At 29.4% G+C, this 27,804-nt stretch overlaps 3 protein-coding genes across 3 annotated transcripts; all 3 read left to right on the top strand.

The window, feature by feature from the left end:
• Window positions 1–2,322: 2,322 nt before the first annotated feature.
• LOC100167374 (PDGF- and VEGF-related factor 1-like) lies at window positions 2,323–10,018 on the top strand. The gene is made up of 7 exons (NM_001162787.2): window positions 2,323–2,623; window positions 7,900–8,023; window positions 8,809–8,835; window positions 8,957–9,141; window positions 9,226–9,336; window positions 9,424–9,608; window positions 9,673–10,018. Exons 1-7 carry the CDS (start codon window positions 2,411–2,413, stop codon window positions 9,752–9,754), a joined length of 927 nt encoding a protein of 308 aa, NP_001156259.1. The 5' UTR covers window positions 2,323–2,410; the 3' UTR covers window positions 9,755–10,018.
• A 1,816-nt stretch (window positions 10,019–11,834) lies between these two features.
• LOC100570784 (vascular endothelial growth factor A-like) lies at window positions 11,835–16,441 on the top strand. Its single transcript, XM_003242509.4, is given in 7 exon segments — window positions 11,835–12,084; window positions 13,820–13,943; window positions 14,150–14,176; window positions 14,263–14,447; window positions 14,515–14,625; window positions 14,692–14,818; window positions 14,821–16,441. Coding segments are annotated over 7 exon segments (723 nt in total). The 5' UTR covers window positions 11,835–11,982; the 3' UTR covers window positions 14,868–16,441.
• A 1,411-nt stretch (window positions 16,442–17,852) lies between these two features.
• On the top strand, window positions 17,853–26,684 carry LOC100165354 (PDGF- and VEGF-related factor 1-like). Its single transcript, NM_001204945.1, is given in 8 exon segments — window positions 17,853–18,241; window positions 24,034–24,157; window positions 25,477–25,503; window positions 25,594–25,714; window positions 25,716–25,779; window positions 25,858–25,968; window positions 26,061–26,245; window positions 26,318–26,684. Coding segments are annotated over 8 exon segments (984 nt in total). The 5' UTR covers window positions 17,853–17,968; the 3' UTR covers window positions 26,397–26,684.
• Window positions 26,685–27,804: the final 1,120 nt, after the last annotated feature.

The raw sequence follows: 27,804 nt of genomic DNA, 5'->3' as shown, positions 1-27,804 counted from the left end.
AATTGGTAATTTGTTAGTATAATCGATACAAGATCCAATATTATATATTTTAGATTCTGAGTGGAACAATGAATGTATTGATTTTACAATGATGTGTTTTTTTTTTTTATTCTTGTGGCTGTCATCACCTATAGGACAGTAAAAATGCTTAGATTTTCTTCAACAGTATCTTTTCTGATAGGAAAGTGAATCTAGTTGGTATTTTGGGAGTCAAAAGTAAAAATTTCCCAGTAGTTTTCAAAAGCACCATGAAAAATTAAGGAAAAATGGGAATTTTTACGCATAATCTGTTTTTGAGAAAATCAATTTTGGTTTTTGGTGCAACTTTTCAACAAATTACCGTAGGTACATGAAATTTTGACTGAATGTTTATATTAGCATTTTCTATACACCACAACAATTTCCAATCATTTTGAGCTGTTTATGGACATTTTCAGTTTCCATTTTTTTTTTAGGTTTTTTTTTTTCTATAAATATAAATAAAATTGTATTTGTTGGTTAAAAAAGCTTGAAAATTTAATAGAAGACTCCTAGTATATTTTTTAGAAGGCAGATGAAAAAAATTAAAAATTCATAGTCACAATTTTTTTTATAAGCATTTAAAGTTCAAATATTGACAAAATACGTAAAAATGACGAAAATTTGCAAATTATTTTGAGTTAGAAATTCATAAAAAATTTTGTTTTTAAATCTAAGATTTTAAAATGTTTTACTAGATTCCTCATAAGTCTTTCTTCCCTTAACAAAAAAATAATTTTTAGAAGACAGTCAAATTAAATTTTTATGAGCGTTTGAAATTCATATTTTTACAACATTTGATATTCACTCGATTTCTCATGCAACGATTTTCTTATTTTGTTATAATTAAAAAACGAATGGCTGTACTTACTTGAAAATTTCACTTTATATTTAAATTACCATTTTCTATACACGATAACATTTTTGTAAGTTTTCAATTTTTTTAGTTTTTTTTTCTATAAATAACAATTAAATTGTATTTGTTGGGTAAAAAAGCGTGAAAACGTAATACAAGGCTCCTAATATATTGTTACAATGGCAGTTGAAAAATATTAAAAATACATTCGCACGATTTTTTTTTTTATAAGTGTTTAAGTTTCAAATTTCAAATTTAATAAATATTTTGTAGCTAAAAATGTATAAAATGTTGAACTTTTATAACTAAGGATTAACAATTTAAACAGGGTTGCATCTTCTATGTTAATAGGCAAATATATAATAAATTACTTTATTCACAATAATATCATAAAATATACTTATTAATAATATAATATGCTGACTGGCCGTCTTCGCTCAGAATCGTTTTTCTTATACAATGATCTTATATCATTGAATTAAAATTTAACACCATCCATTACAGTGACCCACTTGTAACTTACTGTATAGCAGAGCGACATCCACTTTCCCACCTTTTTTATATTTTCAAAGACTATTATATTCTGAGTAGGTGCCTATATATGCATTTTAAAAAACTCAGAAACCATTGATTTTATTTTTGATTTAAATACATATAAATTTCCAAAATAAACATCTACCTAGCTACTTAATAATTTACAGTAAAAAAGTTGGTTCTATTTGGAAAAAAAGCTCGTATTAATGACAACTTTTAGGGCTTTAGGTGGTATAATTGTCTAAATAATCGAAGATATGGCCTTAAGTAGGTATACATAAAATGTGAAAAATTCAAAAATCAGAATTTAAATAAATTTGTTTTTAAAGAAAAACTCCGGTTAGGCATACTTGGTGATTGGTTAATCAATCTGTATGTATTAGGTACACCATCTCTAAGTGATGATAATTTAACAATAAGGGCATGATGGATTTGATACCTACTAAAGTTTATCTGATTTAAAAATGTACCTACAAAATAAAAAAATTTTGTTTGGTACGTGATTATATGTTTGGCCCCCACCACATCACCAGATCATTGTTCTGGATCCGCCCCTGAGATCCTCTATTATCTAGATCCAAAATACATTAATTCGTTCCGATATCATAATAATATAGTACACATAATGATATCACTGCCCGAGTGGCACATAATACACTTTAATATCCAACCTAACCTTACCTAACATACGAGTATAGTACGTACCTATACCGCTAACATCATAAATTACAGTCGCGATCACTGGTACATCGAAAAACACGCTGCCATCCCCTGCGTAAGTGCGCAAAACGGTGTACGGCGTTCGAAACGCCGCAAACCGCCTGGAACGGGACCCCCACAATCGCCTTGGGTGCCTGGTGGGCGGTGGGGAAAACGTCCGTTGACGCACCTGCATCGACACTGACGCGTCAGCGTCACACGCACGCCGACTCGGCGACAGAACGGTTGACGCGACGCCGACCCTCGGTACACGCTATACGGGCACCGTGAACGAGAACCACAATGATCGCCGGCACGCTGGTGGCCGTCGTCAGCTGTTGGTCGCTGTTCGTTGCCGCCGCCGCCAAACACGGTTCCAACGCGCGTTCGGTGCACTCGGACGGAGACCTCGTTCGGCGGTACAGCACCAGTTCTGCCGGCGGTGAATATTGCTGCTCCGGACAATCCTCGTCAACCGCAGACGTCGTTGCTGACGACACCGCGAATCTGGGAGAGGTAAATAAGAGCCCGTCCTAAGACCCGTTTCACAGCCACGTTTTTCAATTTACGTTATATTTTAAGTTCGTACGCGCCGACCATGGCTTGATACGCGCGTAACCGTGTCGTCGGGCGTCGGTGCGTTTGACCGTATAATGTGCCGAGCTTAGAAGACAAAAAAAATAAATTATTGAACCACCTATATAATAATAGACGAGGGCGAAATGTGAACGAGAAACCTGTGATTTAGTGTCGTATGTGTAGACGGCAAAAATTTGATTAATTTTTTGTTTGTTCTGATACAAATCTGATCAAATCTGTGCTTTGTATGACCTGTACCCGTATGGGGAGTTGAATATTTTATCGCGAAGTGATCCGGGTCGGCATGAAAATTAAGTCAAATTTCACTCGGTGCAGAAAAAGGTATTGCTTGAGTTGCACTCGATTTCAAAAAAGGTAATGATCAAATTATTACACTCGTTCCGATCGTTATAATATAAAATCTATTTATTGACAAAATATATCGGTTGACAGTTGGAAGAATAATTTATATTTTTAATACCTAAATTTTTTTGTATTTATTATAATTTGTGATAATATTACAATATAATTATATTGCTACATTTTAAAAATAATAATATGTAGGTAACTATTTACGTTTTATGTTTCGTAATTATTTATGTAATTTAATAACGTCATTAATCGGAATGAGTACAATATTCGAACCATTTTGGTTTAGATAAAGAGTGCTGTTCGACAATTCCTGCCTGCTACTTCAGGAGGACAGCGATCCCTGCTTGGGCCCCTAGCTGTGTGGCAGATTCTAAGGCCCTTGCTGTTGACCACGAAATATAAAATTACTGAAATAGACTACCTACTAAGTTTAACTTTATAATAGAAAAATAGTATAGACCTTCGTCCTTCACTCTCTGATGGTCCTATTGTTGAACGACCTTCAGCATTACTACATCATGTTCTGCTGCAATTTTTACACATAAAATCACTACAGGTAGTCTATAATTGATATTTTGATATTTTATATATTATGTTACCTATTTATTCTTGTTCTTAAAATATACAATACATTTCATATTGTTTATTTATAAATTATGTTCAAGACCGTGGGTAGGTATTACAATATAAAATTAATATCAACTTAAAAATTACTAGTCCTTTGTATACATGATTTTTCGATGATAATAGACGATAAGGATAACACATCATAATATTGCTATTGGGTTCTTAATTATTAAAATATCACGATGAGTGACCAGTGAATGACATATTAATATTAAATGACATACAATTGACATACAATTGAATGACATATAATATTATTTACACATAATAATATGAAAGTCACGAGCTTTAATATTAATTACTGCAGTCTGCAGTATTCTGTTTAAATCAGTAAACTTATGTATCAAATGTATTAATTTTATGGAGGTTTTGTATAAATTAGTTAAAACAATTTTAAAATAGTGCCTAAATAAAAATATAGAGAGCTATAACAGAGCAACAAAATTTTATATAGAATTAATGTAAAAAAATATGCTAATACTTCATAACAAATTAAATTCGATTTTAAGCCTGCACATATTCAATAAGTTAACAATTATGTATTATAAAAAATTAAGAGGTAGTTTCGTGAAAATTAAAAATCTGTTTTAGAAATAAATTAACATTCTATAATATCATGATCGACGAAATCAAAAATAATAATATTAATGGTTCGTAATTTTAATTCACATTTTAAATTTCAAGTAGATACCTATATACATGCATATTGTTTACCCGCTCCGCGGTGTCGTGCCGTCGCGTACATTTAGGTATAGGTACGCGCTATGGAATTCAAAATAATTATTATAATGGTAGCAGGTGCATAACACACTCATAATTGTATAGGTAATTTCAAACTAAATAAAAACAATTTATTATTTTATGTTCATTATTAGAACTGTGTTCTATGGTATTATGAGCAACTGCTATAATTATTAATTTGAATAGGTAACATAATAAGATTCTGAGCCCCAAAATATACACCGTAGGTACCCATAATATTATAATGTTTAATACGTTCACGGTGCTCGGCCGTCCTGCAGAGGATTGTTAACGAGTAACGACTGTTATCTTCTTTTTGGAAGAGTCGGCCTTTTTTGTTGATTTATTTTTAATACATTAAAATGGAAAATAATTGTCGCGATGTATTTTTTAATGCGCAGTATTGTCAAGGTGCCCACGATATTATTTTAAATACCGTGCTTTATTTTTCCATGCGACTCTCGTGTGTTGCGTTTCCATTCATCATCTTATTTTGTTATAATAAATTACACGGCTATTTTACGGTACGACAAAAACGTCGTCAGAATGTCAGATAACGTTGCGTAGTGTGTTGTTAAAAAAAAAATGTTAGGTTATTGTGCCCTAGAAAAAAATGCCCTGCATGGGCCCACTCAAGGCATACTCGGACTGACCCTGCACTTAGGAAATGCAAGGAACGTTTTTTGTTAACACGTTTGATGAGTGTTGACCATGTTCTAGGGTCGTTTGGCTATGCGTTCGACTCTATTTTGCGTCAAATATTTATAATAATATTATGCAGAAAATATTATTTATTATTTCGTACGCGTAGCTGAAAGTTGTTTGGCCATTGGTATAGGCGTGGACCGAATAGATTTTTTTAAATATGTGTTTGTACGCCGTTCGTATAAGTATTATACCAGATTATACGAGAACAGTTTCTATTAGAAGTTATTATTGTTCTACGTACTGTGTAGTAACACTTTATAGTGAGAACCATAAAAAAACGTAATATACCTATGTCCTATATGTACCTATGCAGTCAACGACGATGAATATACTTTTTTTGCAATTTTCTATAGTTTTCACTTGACAATACTAGTTCTTAAAATTTTCAAATAACTTGTTGGTATTATACATGGTATTACATACCAGGTTCAAGAAGACAGAATAACCATAGTATACCAAGTACAGATCACGTGGGGTTTAAATAAATAAAAGACAAATAGAGTATATTATGGAGATCTTGATATGTAATAGTTAATAAAAATATTGTATAATCTATAAATGCACTAAGTAACAACTATTTTTGTACCTACACATACAAATAATTAAGCATCGTATTAAGAAATTATTATGAAAACATACCATGTGGCTCTAATATTGAAATTTACTGTTATTATAGGTGCCGAACTATTAAATAATAATATGTAAATGGTACCTAGATCATAACATAAATGAGCTATGAGAATCTAACAAAATGCTAGGGTATTTATAATACATTAATTATTATACATAATAATATAATGATCTAAAAACCAACTAATGTTTTTCGGTTATTTACTACCTGAGTAATGTTTCTTGGTAATATTAAGGAACTAATTATCTATAAATTACAATCGTATTGGCTATTGATCTGCTTTTTATTATACCATTTATATATAATTAACTATATATAGGTAGGTACCCACAGACCTGTGGCTATTGACGAGTGATGACTTTAATGGATTTTATATATTGCTTATTTCTTCGTTTGTGGAAATTCGTCATTTTTTTCTCGTTGAAAGTTTAATGGATGTACCCAAAACTGTCTTCCTGATGTGGTAGGTTCATCCAAATCTCCAACTGCTTCAGCTGCGCACAAAACTTTTGAAAATGTACTGTCGGACATTATTAAAGATCGTCTTTACTGCGTCGATGCTTTTGCAAAAATGAACCAAAATCCAATTTAAAAATATAGCGCCATGCGGTGATAACGTCAAGTATGGACAATATATGCGTTGCGTTATCACCGCAATCGCCGTCAACGCATGCGGCCTAAACGCATGGTGTGTCCCGAGCCTTAGACATTTTAGTCAGTTATTTTAGGTTTAATATGAAATAATTTTTGTATTTATTAATAATTGTGGTAATTCCATCCACATATTATAAAATCTGAGTGAACCAGTAAAGATAAAAATAGAAAAGGAGTTTGAAACAAATGCTTATAAAGTTTAGTTACCTACCTACTTTGAATGAACATTTATATTTTGGACGTATGGTTTTAAATTTTAAAGGGCAGTTAAGTCGCCGACTGAAAAATTATTCATTTAAATGAATGGGTTGGTATACTCTTATGATCCATCCTAGACACTTTCATAAGTCGTTATTTAATTGTGGTATAATTGTTTGTAATTATATACAAAAGCAGATTTTTAATTTTTAATTTTTTTTTTAAATATAAATAAAAAAATATAGTAAAAAACTTTATATTTTTTTTATACAAATACAATGTTTAATAGGATCAGATGTACTTCCTCTCAACTATAATTATGATATTTATTAACTTTAATTTACTCTGGTACATTTTGACGATATATTTTAGAATAATATGAACGATATGAATAATAAACAGTATAAACTATTATTAGTAAGCCTGCAGTATCTACTTTTTAAGTAGGAAGTTAGCGCAAGAGTTACAATATAGAGTGACGAGTTTAAAATAATCATATTGCCCTTGATGCATCCTCAGACGGAAGAGGATTTTTGCAGGACATACGAAATTAGTTATTATCCGTTACTATTTTGATTTTATAACAATATATTATAATGCAATATTGTCTAGTACGCATTTAAGTAAATCATCTTTAATAAGTGTTTTGTATACTCGTTTAGAACCTAAAAGCAAAATAATAGTACCTACATATTGATAATACAATTTACTTAATTACATTAATATTGCACTTTCGCATCAAATGGATTCACAATCTGCCATATAGGATGCACATTGTCGAATTTGTACAACACATACCTAATGTTTTTAATATTTAAATAATGTTTACCTGTTTTATTTCTATTGATCTTGAAAACACAAATTTTGCTCCATGAATCATGGCTATTTAATAAGATTAAATTTATAGATTAATTGTTAATAAAAGATTATATTGCTCATATTATTAACATATTTAAAATATTAAATAGTTACGATATGTTTAATTTAAAATGTAAATACTGTTAAAAAGAACTGCTTTTTTTAGAAAACTTATAATTTATATTTAAACACATTTTATTAACTATTGTACCTATTTACAATTATAATATTTTCTTTATTGTATTTTGGGTTTGGTCCATATCTGATAATGTATAACCTCTATCTTGAAATTGTATACGGTAGATTTGAATTTAAAGTAGAGGTCGAATTTTATTGTTTATTTATTAAATTGAAATTTCTTATTATTATATAATTTAAAATTTTTTTTTTTACAATAAATACAAAAATACATATTGTGTTTTAGATTCCATTGAATGTTATAATGGAACTGAACCAGGTAACAAATGTTTCAGAACTATTCAACAAATATATGCCAGATACTGATATGGATGAAGCTCAAAGACGTTTTATCACAACAGGTTTTCAAAGTAAGTTAACGAACTTATAAAAAATGTTTAAAATTAATGAATACTTAAGCTACATAAATAATCGTATCAATCAATTAAATATAATGAAATCTGAGCGTACCGATGCATGTATTGTTTTTACAATGATGTGTGTTTTATTTTTATTTTTATTTTTTGTGTCTGTGTATTCGTGTATACAACAATAGTAGTCGAAATAATAACTTCAGTATCTTTTTTGATGGGAAAATGAATCTAGTTGGTGCATTGAGAAGGTCGACATTTAAAATTAAGGAAAAACAGCAAAATCGGTTTTCGACAAAATCGATGTTGGTTTTTGGTGTAACTCTAAAACAAATGATTGTAACTACATTATATTTTCACTAAATGTTTAAATTATAACTTTATATTCATCACAAATTTTCAAAATATTTTGATTTGTTTTGAGCCGATTTTCAGTTTCTAATTTTTGAATTCTTTTTTTCTATAGGTATATTATGTCAATAATATGTTATTCGTTGTGTCAAATAACTTAAAAATTTAATAAAAAGCTCCTAATATATTTTTATTATGGCAGTTGACAAATATTAAAAATTCATATTTACAATTTTTTTTATAAGCATCTAAAGTTTGAATTTTGACAAAAGGCGTAAAAATAACGAAAATGTGCAAATTATTTTGAGTTAAAAATTCCTAAAAATTTTTCTTTTTAAATCTCAAATTTGAAAATTTAACACAAGATCTCTCTTAAGTTTATCTACCTTTTTACCTTCTACCCTAGTTGTAAAATGTTTTTTTTTGTGTTTCAGGTCGTACTGTGGTAAACTTGGAAAGAAGTATGATGTTTAGTTCAATATCAAAAGAAATATATAATACTTAAAATAATTGATTAACTTAATAAAATATATATTATATAATATTATATACAATTAAAAATGACGTCTGTACATTATGTAGAAGCAGCGTTTATACCTAAGCCGGCAAGTTGTTCTATTGGAAGTCAAACGATCAGCCTTAAAGACACTGACGATCGAAGTTTGTATTATTTCCCTTCGTGCACGCGAGTAGACCGTTGCGGAGGATGTTGCAGTCACGACTTATTGGCCTGTCAACCGACTAAAATCGAGACACTCCACTTCGAAGTATGTACTTTCTATAAAATAACCCTTATTATTTGAAACTTTTAAAAGTCGTTACTCAATTTACTGTCATAAAATGTTTTATAGGTATTAGTGTCGCAGTACAACGGAGAAGGGAAATTAGAATTCAAAGGTAGAAAAACGGTGGCAATTGACCGACATTTGAAATGCAAGTGTGGATGCGTCATTAAAGAAGAAGTGCGATTAATAATACATTTTTCTTTTATTTTCATAATTATTATTGTTTCTAATATCGATATATGTTTATATTATTTCTTTTTACAGAACTGTGGCCCATTGCAGATATATAATGCTAAAGAATGTCTCTGTAAGTGCAGCAACGAAGATGAAGAAGAGAAGTGTAACGACGAACACAATTTAAAGCAATGGAACTCAATGACATGCAAGTGCGAATGTCGTGAAATCAAAGAATGTACTTCAGGATACGGATTTGACAATTATACTTGCGGGTGATTTTTCAACGGTTTAAATAAATAAATAAATTCTTATATTATATAATGGTTTATATTTCAGGTGTGAACCCATAAGAATAAGAACAAAAAATACTGGTGGTACTCAATTGAACAGAAACAAATATTCATTAGTAGTTTCATGAGCTCAATTCTCAGAAAAAAAATACTAATTATGTAAATTATACAATATAGATAGAACACTGATCGTTCCGTTATTTATAATATTGTTTTCACTATTATTTAAGACTATTATAATATTATTATTTTGAAATGTTGTTGACCTATTCTTACAGCAAAATGCTAGTTTGTTCGAAAGACGATTGTAATTTATAAACGATTGTCAGTTAATTTGTGATTTAAAATGTGTTTAACGAAAGTATTTGTAAAATAATAATTTTTGTTAATGATTTTTTCAAATTATATTTATTATTAGAGCTCAGAATTTGAACAGAAACTAATAGCAGATAAATCATAAATATATAATATATAAAAAGCAATGGAAACAAATTGTTGTATGTGTTTTTACCTCCTATAATATATTAATATATAGGGGTTTGATATTTTAATTTTACAAAATTTGCGAAACATATTGGTCCCATCAGTCAAAAAAAACTGGAATCCCCAAAGAATCCAACACTGTTTTAGATTCTGACCGGAATGATAGATATATTGGTTTAATGTGTTTTTTAAGTTTAGTTTTTAAGTTTCATCCAAATAATTTTCAAGATCACGGCGAAAAACAAAAAAAATAGTTATAGAAAAATAATAATATTTACACTTATTATAAGTAACCTGCAGTTTTAAAAAAATCAATTTTGATTTTTCGTTTTAATTCAAGAATAAATTTAATAAATTTAAGATTTTAATTTTCACCAGCCATAATATATATTAGCATTTTCCAGACATGTTAACATTTTAAACATATTTGACTATTTTTATGCTATTTATAGATTTTTAAATTTCCAATTTTTAGTTTTTTTTTGTATTGTGTCGATAACTAAATATTAAGCTTGATTAAAAAGCTTGAAAACTTTACACAAACTACAAAGTTCCTCATTAGTTGTACTTATAAAAATATAGAACTATCAAAAATATATATAGAACCTACTTTTTTATATGTATAAAGTTGGAATTTTAATCGTCAAAATCGTTTAATTTTAAAAATTATTTTGTAGTAAAAATTCACACACTTTTCAATTTGTATAGCTGAAATTATGGTTTAAAAAGTAAAAACATTGAAAATAGGTACTTTTTTTGTCATTGGTCTTAAGCACGGCAACTGAAGCCATTAGCTGTAGGATGATACAGTAGGGTTTTTTAGGGACGGTAGGGGATGGCGGCCTCTCTATCCAGACACCGTGACTGCCCGAAGAGAAGTGCCGCCCGTGACCAAGGTTTGAAACGGCGACAATGCGCGTCGCCGAAAATACTTAAATATAAATATATTGTATTTGTGTATATAATATGTAGGGGAAGACATAGTTGTTCCTTATACGAGAGGTAGAACCGTAAAATGAGGTTTTCAGAACATTAATAGTCAGGAAAAAAAATATTGATAGTTATAGATAACTATTAATCTAATTTGTGTTTATCAAAAATTAAGAATTATGGTAAATATTTTTCTCGTAAATCGAGTTCAAATTATTAAACTTTGATTTTTTTCATAAAGGACGATACTAAGGCGACGAAATCTTACCTTAATGAACTGTGGGTAGTTAAGGTTATCAGTTATCACCTATAAATTATCATTTACATTTTACAATAATACCTATGTTGCAAGACGAATCTTATTAATTCATTTATCACGTAGGTACCTACGTTTGTTTTTGTATAATATTACGGATAATGACATGACGTCGAAAAATAATTATTTAGTTATATACTTTTTTAGCAAATAATATTATTTTGATAGTTTATTTTTAATTTTTAGTGCATTTAAGTCCTTATATGCTCTATAATATTAGTTATTATATAATTAATACTATTTTAACATAAAATATTTACAAAATATTATAATAATTTACGAATGATGATACGTTTTTTTATGGATAACATTAAACATATAAGTACAATATGTCTACCGCTTTATTTCTTCTTAACTGACCGTGGTTACGAAAAGAAAAAAAAGAAAAGCCACTAGCATTTTTTTGTTGTACCAGATTATGTTGGTATGCGACGCTATTATACCGGAATGTTTATTCCGCCGTACACTGTTACCGCATAACTGATTGAACGTGCCCACGATGTCGGTTACACCCTGCACGCGGTATCCTCGGTTCAGCGTCGATCATACGCACGCCGTCGCGGTTGCAGAACGGACGCGCAAGACTCATACCGCACCGTATTTATCGCAGACCGACAAGTCGCAATCATGTTGGCCATCTACGCGCAGCTGTCCGTCGTCTGTTGGTCGCTGTCCGTCACCACCTGTACCGAATCCACCGTCGCGGACGACACTGGACACCCGCGGGAAGTAAATTGAAGTTTTTCTTTTGCGCGTCGTCTCGTCGATAATCATAATATAATATATTAGATATACCGTATACCGAATCCCTGTGTCACGTGTATGTATCTAATAATATTATAAATGTTACACACAAACTTGTATATATATATTATTGTATAATAGATTATTTGATACTGCTCTGAGCGAAAAAGCGTTTTTTTTACACAAATAATATACGTGAAATGTATATAATATACAATTCTATTCAAATAATTATTCAACTAGATCAGTCACTCACTGACTGTCGGTGACGGTCAGCGGATTCGAGGGGCGGTCTGCTTATCGTATAACTATAAATATTCCGATGTAGAAGCTAAATTAAAAATTAAAATTAATATAATTATTAATTTGCTACGAAGTATCCATAGATAATAATTAATGACATAACTAATTTTTTGTAACCCACAGGTCGCAGACACTATTATAATATATTAATATAATTTAAAAGTATTATGTTTTTATTTTTATTAATATTATTATTATTACTGTAAGCTCCACCCCCCTAAAACTGCCATAAAATATTTTCAAGTCGTGGCACTGTAGAATTATAATACTTCAGTAATTTATTTTATTGCTATCTTTTATTTACTAAAATTACTATAATAATTTCTAATTCCAACAACATGAACGATGTATATAATAACCAGTGCTATAATAACCAGTAGGCCTGTATACCTATTTTAAGTAGGAAGTCCGCACAAGAATGATAGAATAGAACGACAAGTTAAAAACAGAAATATAATCATATTGCCCTTGACAAATTCTCTTTACAGGAACATTATTTTTACAGGTTATACAAGTCAGTGACTATCTCTAACTTTTGCCATTTGGTAACAGTGTACTGTACGCATATTCTTATATTATATAGGATCTAAATGCGATCGTGTTAAATTAACTATAATATTCAGTGTAAATCGTAATTAGGATTTCGTTTAAATCCAAAGAACTAAATAAACATATTGACAGTAAAACGTACATAAATCTTGATCTTTCGTGACAATACTCTGGTAAATGGTAGGTACATTCGTATAAACACAATAAGTAGTACATAATAGTGACTAAGTAAACACAAAACAATTGTTTGGTATCTTAATGTCTGTGTTTACTGTGAAACAGATAATATGAAGATAATATTGAAAAAAAAACTCTTAATAGTTGACACTTTTAATTTAAAATAAATTAATTGACATAAAGTCAACTAAATGATTAAAACCATAGACCTATTAACCTATTAACTTATTAATCTGTTAATAGGTATATGATTAAAACCAATCGATTTTATGACAATAAACACAATAAGCGAGAAATAAATGTTCAACTGGAATGCATTGTGTGCATTATAATAAAATATTTTTCATTGATATTGATAAATTTATTTATTCTTATCGCCAGAATCCATTTACTAGATAATTTATTAGATTTAAAAATGTCATAAATGTTATAAGTACTTAGATATCAGTTTCGATTAATTTGTTTTTTATTTAATTCCATTAAATACACATTAAATAAAATATAAAATATTTGTTAATTATTTGAAATTATAGTATCTGTATTCTGTGAAAATTAATATCATACTAAACTTATATTTATATATTACTTAGGTATTTTTTATCAAAACAAAAATGTATAACAATAACATACAATATAGGTACAAGGTACACATCATACATATATGACTTATTAATTTTTATCGTGTTTTTAGATTCCTTTAAATGTCATAATGGAATTGAACCAAGTGCAAAATTTTTCAGAACTATTTACTAAATTCATGCCAGATACAAATATGAATGATGCTCAAAAACTTTTCGCCACGACAGGTTTCCAAAGTAGGTTACCTAATTTGATAAAATCTAATAAAAGAGTTTGTGGAATACAAATGTAAAAATGTTAAGAGGGTACTACCAGGATAATAAAATATTTTTATATTTAGTGAATTGATTAATATTAATCAATATAAATTAATAATATATTAATTAAAACAAAATAAGTATTGTATATTGTATATAGTATATATTGTCCTCTTGTGTTTTAGATCGTAATGCACTGGACTCAGAAATAAGTAAGTTTATAATCTGTATCAATACCCCAAAAAAGTAATACAGTAATACATGTAGAAAAAAATACTAAAGTAATTTGTATGTTTAGAAGCAACGTTGATACCTAAAGCCGCAAGCTGTTCTGTTGAACTTCAAATGATCAGCCTCAAAGATATTGACGATCAAAGTTTATATTACTATCCAATGTGCACCCGAGTGAACCGATGTGGAGGTTGCTGCGGCCACGATTTATTGGCATGTCGACCCACCAAAATTGAAACCCTCAACTTCGAAGTATGCGTATAACTGTAAATTAGAAACTTTTGCTTAGTCTATTAGGTTACAAAGCGTTCATTTTTAGGTAATTGTCTTACAATACAACGGATTGAGGAAATTAGAATTTAAAGGTCGAAAATCGGTGTCAGTAGACCAACATTTGATGTGCCAGTGCGGTTGTGTCATTGAAGAAGAAGTGCGATTTATATAATTTTCCTTTCATTTTTAGAATGATCAATTGTTTATTATTCTTTTTTTCCAGAATTGCGCACCCTTACAAGTATATAATCCCGACGAATGTTTTTGTATGTGTACAAATGAAGAAGATCGCCAAGAGTGTAATGATGAGTATGGGTTAAGACTGTGGAATTCAACAACTTGCACATGCCAATGAGTGTAACTCAGGAATGTATTTCAGGATTTGACAGTTACACTTGAAGTTAAATTTACAACTTTCAAATTATCTGTTTAAGGCTTAATTAAAACGTTGCAAAGTATATATTTCAGTTGTAAAGCTTAATATAGATAAACACAAGCAATTTATTACGCAGAGAATAAATTTAACAAAACCTCATCGTACTCATCATGTGGAACGTGAACTAAGATAAGGTCACTGAAAAATTTAAATAATAATTATATACATGTGATAGAGATCTGATATATCTTTTATAATTTTAAATTTACCAAACCTATATTATACACACTACCTATATTATTGTATTCATAGGAACTAGACATTGTAACGGTACAAATTATGTTCGTTATAGATAAAAATGTGAGATCAGTAAATGTACGCACATTTTATACTGTTCATAAAATTGAGTGTCCCCTCATTTTTAATGTTTTTACTAGTGTAATAACTTTTATTTAGGTAGCCAGAGTAGCATGTACGACTATAAGTGAAGACACTGTATTTTAGTGTATAATCGTATAATAGCCTTAAATTAATACTATTCCTATTATAGTGAAGATAGGTTGTTAGATAGTAAAAATGGAAAAAAATATTCATCCTACATCTACGCACTTCATAAAAAAGTTTTGAGAAGGTAAGGAATTGGGCACGTAAGCTTTATTTGAAAATTGAATAAAAATTACACATACAAATCTTTTTTTTACACATTTTACCAATTTACCAAATCGTACGTAAATTTACCAAAAAAATGTTTACCAGTATATTTCACACCTCTTGTTATAAGTACCTAGTACCTACTATAACGTTTAAAAAATTAAAATATTATAGCTGTAACCCAAATTTCCTTCGGGAAACAAACATCAACAAACTCAACGCACTCTAAAATCGTACAGTACCAATATTATCGTTATTATAGTGTATTCAATACTGTTCTATCTCGATTTTATTTTTTGTCAGTTTATAGAAAATAGAGTCGTAATTTATTAAGGGGTTATGTATAGACAATTTTGTGACATGTGTGCACTACGTATTGTGTGTGTGCGTGTGTATGGGAGAAGTTATGGTTATTGATTAGTGAGAAGTTACGTTTGAATCCAGTTAAATTGCGTCGGACGCATAGTCGCAAATAGCGTTTGTGATTTGGGGGAGGGGGGTGAGCTAAAGCCTTACTTTGATAATATTGAATAAGCTTAAAACAAATGTAGGAAATGTTTGGGGGCTATGGAAATTGTTGAGGGGCTTAGTCCTTAAAGCCCCCCCCCCAATTTGCGCCTATGGTCGGACGCGATTGGATCTTTAACTGCATCTCATGAATGAATGTATGATATGTTAGTATAATATTGTGTAACGTTCTAACATTAGCATTGTAAAAAAAGTTGAATATTGACGTATTGTATAAAGCCAGGACACGCATTAGGGATTTACTAGCATTGGTATTTTTTTCATAAATGTCGATAACAATAATATACTAGACTATAGATACTAGAGTAAATCGAACATTTTGTTTTGTGACAAAAATAATCAAAACTCTTATCGTACGTAATATTTATAAGTAGTTAAATGTCAATATTAACCACAATAAAGGTCTTATGTTCTAATATTTCCACCTGATTTATTTTTATTTTTTATAAAATCCATAATAATATTTAATACAATGATCAGATAGTGACTTGGTGTTTGCATTCAGTCTCGAAACGTCTTCTGAGTGTACACATCGCCCGGGGTCACTAGTTCCCGGATAGATGACAACCCGGGTTTCAAATCCTTGCGACCTTGCTCACACACACGAGTGTCCAAACTAACCGCACCCTCCCTCACAGTAACAGGCTAATGACTTCGGCTGTCGAAGCCTCAAGTCAAAAAGAAAAATGATTAGATACATTTTTATATAAAATCAAAATCAATAATAAACATTAAAACACTGCACTTATCATACATATTATCCTCTATTATTGGGTTTGACATAATATATTATATATGCAATATACATTAAAGTTTTTTTTAACATAACGTCAACTGTTAATATCTCCAAAAACAATATTTCTACTCACATGATATTTAAAATAACAACAAACTATACAAGGATTTGTATTTTGAATGGTTTTATTAAATTCTCCAATTATTAGTAATCACAACCTATGTGCTGATGCAACTAAATGTCTACTGATGCATGCTGCAATTACAAATGATACATTTTTCTTTATCGATTTAGATTTTACCATATTTCGACTACTACGAGCAACGATAAAATATTATTTTAGATTTTATAGTTACACAATGAATTACATGACGTTTTCACTTGTTTTAAGTCTGGTGGTATAATATAAGCTGTATGATTTGGGACGCAAATGGGCTATGACGATAAATGAGTTGCACCGATTTGTATTAACCTTATAGACCTAGTACAACTTTGCGTATTAAAAGCTATTATTGATGTATTATAAACTATCAGTCTAGTAAATATTAAGATTATTATGGTATGGGTCACTTTGTAATTATTTTCTCGGGAAATATAAAAAGTTGGTAAACTTTTACCGGGTAAATTTACCTGCAGGATTACATCAGCTGTATTGCAATGGTGTGGACTGTAGTTGGTGGAGCACGTGCGATATAATTATATAACAGCAGCGTAATATTATTTATTTGTCGTATACCTACTGCAAACTGCAACCTACCAACTTACGATAGACGCAGAAGAATGTATGCCGCGGCGCGGCGGTGACAATAATAATAATATTATCCATACCCACACGAAACACAGCAGTATTATTATTATTATTATTATTATTTTCATTGTTGTTGTACTATCATCAGGTGCTGAACGTCAGATGAGTCACGCTCGGCGGCCGCCGCGGATAAACCGATAGCGGATAAGAGTAGAGGAACGACCACGGCACTCACCTGTTATTCACCTGCAACAACCGCGATTATTGTGGTGGTGGCGGTGGTCGTGGCTAACCAATGCTTACAATATTATATCGTCCTCGGTTCGCGGCCATCCACCGTCATACGCACGCCGCCGTCACGGCGACAGAACGCTAGCGACACCGGCCGCACCCGTACGCTCTTCACTCGCGCAACGCAACACGATAATATCGATTGAAAGTTGTTCATCTCGCTCGCAGTCATGTTCGCCTGCACCGCCGCTGTCGTCTGTAGCACGCTGTTCGCCACTGTCGCGGCCAGGCGCGGCCAGACCGTCGCGCAGGCCCGTTCGACGACGGCCGCGGATTGGCGCGAAGACGTCGTCGACGCGACCGGCGGCTCTACGCTTTCGCTCGGCACCGTCACTTCGGGCGGCGGTTCTTCGTGCTGCAACGGGCCATACACCACCGACCACCTACCGTCGTATACCACCGACCACCTACCATCGTACAACACCGTCGCAGGTCCTCGTGAAGTAAATAACATTTTTTCTACATACCTATTTTAAATCGTACTTATATTATTTTGTCGATGAGCCAAGCCCTTCCGTATCCTCATAGAATACTTCCATCATTTTCATAATCCGTACTCTGTGCCCCGAGGGAATGTGTTCCAAATTCTCCCCTTCCCTTGAATCGTATATACGGTATTTGAGTATTCATTTCGAGCGATACGTCTCGTTTGATAACAATTACTATTGCAACGTAGTAAATTCAATGTTGTAATCATAATGTTAGAATATAAATAATATATTATGGACTCCCCCCACTCACCAATAAATCTCCTGTTGCACCAGTGCACCACTGTTGCATATCTTGCTGCAGTTTATTATTCGTAAATATCTCGTGTAACTATATCCTTTATATATCTGCACATACATCGATTTACGCGCCGAGTATATCATAATATATTTTATTATGCGGCACACCGAGAGGAACTCGTATTCGAGTTGTCTCGCTGTAAATGGAATCCCCGACATACCTACATAGTTGTACCTACGTAATGTATAATTTTTCGTTACCTACAAAATATATACCCGTCAGACCTTGTAGCACACATGGAAACCGACTCCACGCTGTGGGTAGGAGAATCAGTTAATTGCGTTCACCACAATGTCTTCGACTCTCTCCGTTCAGTTATATTATATTTTAATTATACACCTAGAAATAAATCCACGATCACAAATTATCTACATTGTGTACACTCGTTCCGATCAAAAATTGAAATTTTTTAACGAACGTCATTAGTTTGGGTGGATAATCAATAATCATAATATGTTTGGTTTTTATGTCATATGTACATAATTTATCTGTATTGCAGACATCGTGATATGCGAATTTGTTCGCTTAAATAATATTTAATTCTCTGATATCTATAATTACCTGTTTCTTAACATATTACCGGAAAACAAATAGATATACAAGTCATATTTAACAATACAAGTTTTTTGTTACACAACAAATTAATAGTGGATACGAGACGTATAAAATATAAGCAACCACCTGTCGGCAGCTCCTACATAAAAGCTGAAATAAGTATCATTACTTCACAGATGTCATTCGATTTTCTAAGATTTGTAATTTGTAAACCGACAAGCTATGAATACTATGTTATTGTACAATATTTGCAACCCAAACTATACAAACGGAAAATATGTTTTCCCAAGAAAATAACATTTAGCAGTTAGCGCATTAAATATTTATTCTTATATGGTTATTTTGAACTATTTGAACAATTAACATACCTACCTAATGAATGTACCAACCTATTAGTTTTTATTTTAAAAATTATAACTATTGCGTAGTATTAAATACACTTCGGAATATTTAGATATAAAACTGTTCATTTAGAAGTTATAACTGACGTCTACAACAGCATGCCTACTTCCTTCTATAAATAGTTACTATTTTTAACCAGTTATTTATTTCTTACGATTCACATTTGTTAAAATTATATCAATTTTTGAAAACATTTCACATAATACGCAATACATTACGATATCTATACTTAAAATATAATTAATAATAATACTATAATAGTATGTAAATCGTGTATTCATATTATAACCTGAAGCCATATTGTCAAAGGTCAAGTTAAAAAAAACTGGGCAAGTCTCTATGCTGTATAGTAGATTTCCGTAGTTTAATTTGTCATTGAATATAGGTAACTGTAATAGATGTGTTAAACCTTAAATTTGAAAACAATAAAATAATAATACATATTATTAGGTACATACGAAAAACAGTTCTAAGCGAAAACTGTATCATAACCTCTATTTCTAAGGTTATTTTCTAATTTTATTATATTGGTATACCAAACCTTATATATTAGGTATTTATTAGTATTAGTTGAAACATATTTTACAATGTATATCGCATATTATATTATAATAAAATATAGAATATAGGTATTAAATAACTTATAAGTTGATTCCGTGTAACGTAAAATGTAATGAATAATATAAATATATTTTTTTTAACATCATTTTTTATCAGGCAATTTGTTACATCAATAGAAAAATAAATTATTTTATATAATATTAGTACACTTAGGAAATACAGAGTGAATGGACCTTCCAGTAGAGGTACTTCGTCAATAGATAGTTATGGCTAACTTATATATGCGTTTGCACTTCAATAATATATTGGTTGTACTTTAGAAGTAGGTATAATTGTTTAAAATATAGTTTAATAGAAGTCTTTAATTATTGCTTCTTTTAAAAATTTTAAAAATTATGTTTTTTTTTTTTTTTTTTTTTTTTTATTAAAGTTACCAATATATAATTAAATAATACAGCTCAACAATTATATATTATATATATAAAAAAAAAAAAAAAATTGTTAGAACGATAAACTTATAAGAAACATTATATTCAATTTTCAAGTATTAGCAAATACATTTGGAATTCTAGTGATTTTAATGAATTATGTCGACATAATATGAACTTTAATTTTCAAATGCTTGTACAAAAATTCCGACTTTATATTTTTGATATTTTTTAATTGTTTTGCAAAATGTCCTGAAAATACTAATATAAATAATTGTTAAAAATGTCAAATATCTAGGGTTATTCATATTTTATTTAAACAAAATAATATAAACTATTCTGTCAGAAAATGGTATTGTGAAATTATTCCTAAATTTCCGTTGTTTTTTAGTTTTTTTCAGATTTTTTTAACAGAGATAATGAAACTTGGATACAACTTAAAATTATAAACTAAAAAAAACAACATACTGCACATGTCATTGTAAAATAAATTCATTCATTGTTTAGCTCAGACTCTAAAATATTTTATTAATCTTAAATTTTCTTTGACAAATAAATAGATAGGTACTACCTAATGTCTATTATTTTACACTTTTAAACGATTTTATTTTCCATAATGATACAAATGATGTGGATAATTAGTGATACCTATAACGTTTTTTTACAGAGTTATGCTCACATCTAAATGTGCAATACCTACCTGCAAGGTATTATATCATGGTTGAATTAATTAAATAATTAAAAAGTGTTTTACCACCACTGCATAGTTACTATAATATTATAACAAAAGTAATCAAAAAATCTCTTCGAACGTGTTAGATTTTAAGATTTCAAAACGTGATTATTGTATCAAATTATTGTTTCAATTATATTTTTGTCACGTATTCTGTAACCGGCCGACGGCCGTTAGCACAGTACCACACTATTATATTATACAATATGCAGGTTTTAGGTACCTAAATATAATTATTGTATTTTAAGGACAATACGGAATCAATGTATTTGGTGAAGGAAGTAGAAATTACAGTTAATAATATGGTAAAAAGACTAATATTAAAGTTATGTATCATACATATAACTACGTGAGTATACATTATACATTTTAATATACGAGTTGAACAGTCCTATAACCATTGGAAAATACATCTGAATTACTAGTTATTTAAATCAGCTGGCACAAATCGAAATTTATTAGGTATATTTTTATATTATAATGTACTTTAAGTTATCCGACATTAACTTATTTATTTTATATCTTGTCCAACCATTTTTGTCATGATGGCCATTAGCCAACTTAATAACTAGGTTCCTAATTAAATATTATTCACTATTATAGAAAAACCAATCATTATGGATTTAACTAATTCTCAGGTAAGTACTGATTAGTTATTACCTATAACTACTGACGTATTTTACTTTGTTTATTGATAAAATACCTACTTTCTTGGTGGTGCGTGCAACGTTGAACTATGTGATGTGTTGACACTTATCACTCAGTGTCTCAGCGATTGATAAATCGATATAATATTTTCATTGAAAATTAACTAATAACTATATTATTACCTATTGAAAGCTACAAGTACCTAGATACATGACTAACGAAAACATAATTGTAACATTTTTAAGGATGATGGCGGTTTTCCTTATCAAACACTGACATTTTTACATAATGACTCATATAACTTACAAGAATATACTGGCGACATCTTAGATTCATAGCTATTTCAAAAAAACCTCAGGGTCTTAGTAACTATCAATTATTAGGTAATGTCTGCGAAATGTAAATACTTTAAACTTCTAATATTTTATTTTATTAAATAAATATTTAATTAGATAAACTGTCGTCAATACATAATTTCCAACGTAAAAAAACATGACCAAATAGATCAAATATAATATACACATATAGGTGTTTATGATTCACATAGGTATTTTCAAATGATTTTTACAACAATAAATTCAAAAAAATGTATTGAGCAAAATGTTTAGAAACATAAAAGGCTAAACACAGTTCGTATAATATATTCAAATAAATACTATTTTTATAACTTTATTTGTATTTTCTCCAGTTTAGATTAATTAAGCATTATTTATTTTAAAAAATGTAGTCAATAAATTTAAAAAATATTTTAGTTTCTATAGAAGATATTATATAGTATATAAGTACCCACATAATGAACTAATCTACCATAATCCATGATGTTTCTTAGTTACCTAGTTAAAAGTTTAAAATTTGATACATTATTTAAACGATATATACGATTAATATAGTTATTTCAATGTTCTCGTATAAGTATATAACTATTACATAATTCCAATTCATCATATTAGTAGTATACTTATTTATGTGTGAATTACAAGCATACTACATTTACATATTCTATGATTAGAGAAAAAGCATTTTAATTTTTAATTGTGTATTTTAGAATAAAAATAACGTATTTACACAATAATTATAATTATTTATATATAATATGTATATATAATACACTTCGAACATATTAAGTTGGCGGTCGCACTTGCTATGAATTATAATTTATAAATTATAAATAGATATTAATATTAATTTCACGAAGACAAATTTACGCAAGAATATAGAATATTAGTGTAAATTAAAAACTCAAATATAAAATAATTAATATTGCACATGCGGACATTTTTTACTGGAAGCAGATTTTTGAGGTCATATTAAATTAATTAAACGGTACCTACCCATCCATCACTCAATATATATTTAACAATAAAGAATCATTATATCACGTGATTATAATATACTCTAGTGAGACAGTCAACTATAGTGGTAAACATATATTATCGTATGATTGTTTTGAACTTAAAAAGAAAATGATACTACTAAAAATAAAAATTACATAAATTATGTTCTTTCGTGTCAACGTGACTCATGTGACGTATACGTAAGTAAATTCGTTACATACGTAGGTACCTATGCACAGTTGTATCATGGTATTTTAATGTTTAACATAGCTGACCTTGATTAAGTTACAGAATACAAAAAATAGTTATGTTTTGTTATTTAATGAGGTAATTCACAGGTATTGTTTTTTAAATAACTCATCTCCGTCGATATTGTTTATATATTTTTGCTATAGCGAATTCAATTATTTTCTTAGTACCTATATATAGCCATATTCAACAATCAATAAGTATTGGCTTAATTGCGTGTAAATAATGTGTATGTAAAAAAATAAGAATACCTCAAAGGCTGAAATTAATAGAATATAATATTTTGAATATTTTGATACATTTTTTTAAAAATTAATTCAATATCGATAAAAGCAATTGTACATTAGTACATTATAATAAATTAATAACTATTGATTAATGATTTGTATCTGAAGTCTGTATCTTATCGTGTAAATATAAGCTTATTCTGCGTGTGAGTTTTAGGTAGTAATTTTAAATTGCCACGTTTGACACCATTTAATATTTAATATTTACCCAACAAAAAAGTAAAATGTTTAACAAGTTTTATGTTTCAGATCCCCTTGAATCTCATATTGGAACTGAATCAACTGAAGAATGTGTCAGAATTTTTCTCTAAATACATGCCGGACACAAATACAAATGAAGCTCAAAATCTTTTCGCTACGACAGGTTTTCAAAGTAAGTCAATGAACTAATTAAATATATTTCTAAAATCAAATCAATATACTTAATTTTCAAAGAACTGATAAAACATGTATTGTATACTCATTTTATTTTGCTATTAACGATTAGGATGTAATGGTTCTGTAGTTGAGAATGTAACAATACGATATATGTTATAAAAATATAGAAAAATAAGATAATTAGATTAAAGACTACATATTTAAACAAAAGTGTCATTGATCTATACTAATCACTTCACTTAAATACCTACACTGAACATTCGAGTAAAATATTTGTTAAAAGAGTTTTGAATGAATTTTAATAATTAATATTTATTAATATTTATTAATATTCGAATACTTACATAGGTACCTTAAACAAATAATATTCTGAATACCTACGAATTTTTCTTATTACGATAATGGTATTATCTTAAACTCAAAAATGTACTGAATATATAAAAAAGTATATATTTCAAATACTGCGTTCAGATATTCAGTATAATATCCAAGTATGAGTTATATGTGTAAAGTAAGACGAATACAAAAATGAAAAACAAATAAGTAATATCAATTTTTTTCTTCAAAATAGCTTATGTTGATATTTATATAATGTGGGTGGACTTACAGTTTTTTAAAAAAAATAGAGAAATATGATGGAATGACAGCCATTGCCGGGTAATGTCGGTCAATGACATAATTATTATTATCTCATTAAATTTGACAGGTAAAGTTTAGATTTTCTCGTTATTTGATAATTATCTAATATTGACAGTATATTTTTATCAGATAATTCAAAATGATAAACATTTTTCCCTACACAATTTGGTATAATTTTTTAATCGCTTTTGATGTAATATTTTTCCGACTAGAAAATCATCTTAAGGAAAGAATTTTAAATTTTGTCTACATTAACTGAAATCAAAACTGTTTAGATTATCGATAGATTGATCGATTGATAGAAATTGTGTTGGTTAATTTTGAGCAGATACTATTGTGTTAGAAGGAACGAGTAATGACTATAAACGTTCGTAGCTTTATTCCATTTGGAATTATAATACGTCAGCCCCGATTAATATGATTTGGATTTTAAGTGATATTAATAACAACAATTAACATGTTTGAAGAATATTTATATCAACATCAAATAATACATGTGTTTAAAATAATTGTAATTCACTTTTATTATTTATAAATTATAGCTAATAATGAATAATCACATAACATTTAGATATAGGTATCTAGCATGTAAGCATGTTATCAAAAAATACAATGACTGTATAGGTAAATCAGTTATATCTAATAAACTATAATGTAATTTTTATTTTGTTCTAGGCCGAACTGAGCTAAATGTAGAAAGAAGTATGTATTCCGGTTGAATAATAAAATTTAAAATAATAATTTTAGGAAATCAATCACGTATAAAGTATTATAAATAATTTGTTTATTTAGAAGCAACGTTGACACCTAAGCCAGCCGGTTGTTCTGTTGAATCTCAAACCGTCAGCCTTAAAGATACTGACGATCAAAGTTTGTATTATTATCCAACGTGTACTCGGGTGAACCGATGTGGGAGGTTGTTGCGCCCACGACTTATTGGGATGTCAACCGACCAAAGTCGAAACCCTCAACTTCGAAGTATGCAGTAAAACTAAATTTTTTTTTTCTTTCGATATGACTGTTATTAGTTTTTCGACATATTATATTGTTTTATAGGTATTAGTCTCACAGTATAATGATAATGGAAAATTACAATTTAAAGGTCGAAAAACGGTGTCAATAGATCAACACTTGAAATGCAAGTGTGGATGCGTTGTTAAACCCGAAGTGCGACTAATAACATTTCTTACTACTTTCCATATTTTTAAAACGGTTGTTCAAAGTACCATATAATATGTATTGTTTTATTTTGTCAACAGAATTGCACCCCTTTGCAAACGTATTACCCCAATGAATGTCGTTGTACGTGTAGCAATGAAGAAGACCGCGAGAAGTGTAACAAAGAATACGATTTAAAGCTATGGAATCCAGCGACTTGCACATGCCAATGTCGTGAAATAAAAGAATGTACTTCAGGATTTGCATTTGACTATAACACTTGCGGGTAATTTTACATTGTTTACTGGTTATTGAATAACAAATAAATTAAAATCCGATATTTTATATAACATTTCAGGTGTGAAGCTTTAAGAATTAGAATGAAAAACCCTGGTTATGAATTTAACAAAAACACGTATTCATTGGGAGGAACGTGACCTAATCTAAATGTTGATGTAAATAATACATTTATTGAAAATGAATAACATTTTATTGTGTATAGGATAGAACATTAATTTTTCTATTAGATAAGTTTATTTATTTTATATTTTGCTCTATTGATTTGTATGTTGTATACTTGTATTTATATAATTTTATATGAAGCCAAATGGTATTCATTTATTTTTAATTATGGGTGCTTAATAGTATTCCTAAAACGCTTTTATTGTTCCAACAGTTTTTGATATATTTTTTTTTGTTTAGTTAATAAAAAACCTACTGTAAAATTCGTTGACATTTTTATTCATTTAACAGCAGGGGTGGCGCTACACTGGGGCCAGGATGGGCAAGTGCCCCCCCCCCCAACATTTGATTTTGCCCCCTCCCTCTATGATTTAACGTTGAATATTTTAATCTAATCTGTAAATGCATTTTATATTGAGCATTTTATTAAATACTATAATATATAATTAAATACAATGTTAATAATATTTGTTATTATAAACAAATATTAGAAAAATAGCATAATATATCTGAAACATTTTTAGCAATACTTTCTGAGTATATGATATAAGCAAATTAGTGGGTGATCGAGTAGCAATAGGTACATAAATTCCAACCCAAAAAAAAATTTGCCCCATATCGCCATCCCAATAAAAAATATCTGGCGCCGCCAATGTTTAACAGAAATCTTGCTAAAATTATAACCTAACCTAACCTTGAATTGGAAAACAATATATCATAAGGCAAGTTCTGTAATATTTGATTGCATCTAGTTTCAAATGTTCAAGTAAAGAAAACGGTCAGTGTCTGGGAAGTGAATATTGCTTGAAATCTTATTATTTTTATATAGGAATGGGAAAAGATTTTAAAATTTAAAATATTAATTTGCAAATATTTACCTTTACAAAATAACTATTTCATTTTGAAATAAACTGGTCTTGGGGGAGGAGGATATTTTGACGCACGGTTGGGGATCCTTATATGGAAATTAAAAAATAGATTTGAAAGACGAAATATTTTGAATGAATGTGGTGAACGAGAAAAATTTGAATAAATAATTTGAATTTTTAGGTGGGAACGAAAAAACTCCAGCCACGCCCGAGGGAAATTAGAGTTTTCATCTTGTTACCAATTTAGAGAGCCTCAACGTCTACATTAATTTTATTTGGTTTATTTCACATAAGATAATTTACGTTTTTCTGTGGCCTCTTAGCCAACAACTACAAATTTTAATTCACTAGACAGCTCATGATGATCAGATCGAAAATAATCATAATATAATTTATAAGAAAACAAACCAATATAATATAGTCAATGGTAATAATTTGGAATCTTGCATTTTACAACAACAGTTTGAAAATAAGTTGAAAAACGTGAACTTTTACACGTGTACAAAATATTCAA

Source organism: Acyrthosiphon pisum, chromosome A1 (assembly GCF_005508785.2).
Source record: "Acyrthosiphon pisum isolate AL4f chromosome A1, pea_aphid_22Mar2018_4r6ur, whole genome shotgun sequence".
Lineage (NCBI taxonomy): Eukaryota > Metazoa > Arthropoda > Insecta > Hemiptera > Aphididae > Acyrthosiphon > Acyrthosiphon pisum.
This window is presented reverse-complemented; position numbering and strand designations above follow the sequence as displayed.

Bases quoted from the DNA above. Each gene is read 5' to 3' on its own strand.
- LOC100167374 (NM_001162787.2), top strand. From the start codon at position 2,411: ATGATCGCCGGCACGCTGGTGGCCGTCGTCAGCTGTTGGTCGCTGTTC. The intron at 8,024-8,808 runs GTAAGTTAACGA...TTTGTGTTTCAG, and splicing joins TATCACAACAGGTTTTCAAA to GTCGTACTGTGGTAAACTTG. The intron at 8,836-8,956 runs GTATGATGTTTA...TACATTATGTAG, and splicing joins TGTGGTAAACTTGGAAAGAA to AAGCAGCGTTTATACCTAAG.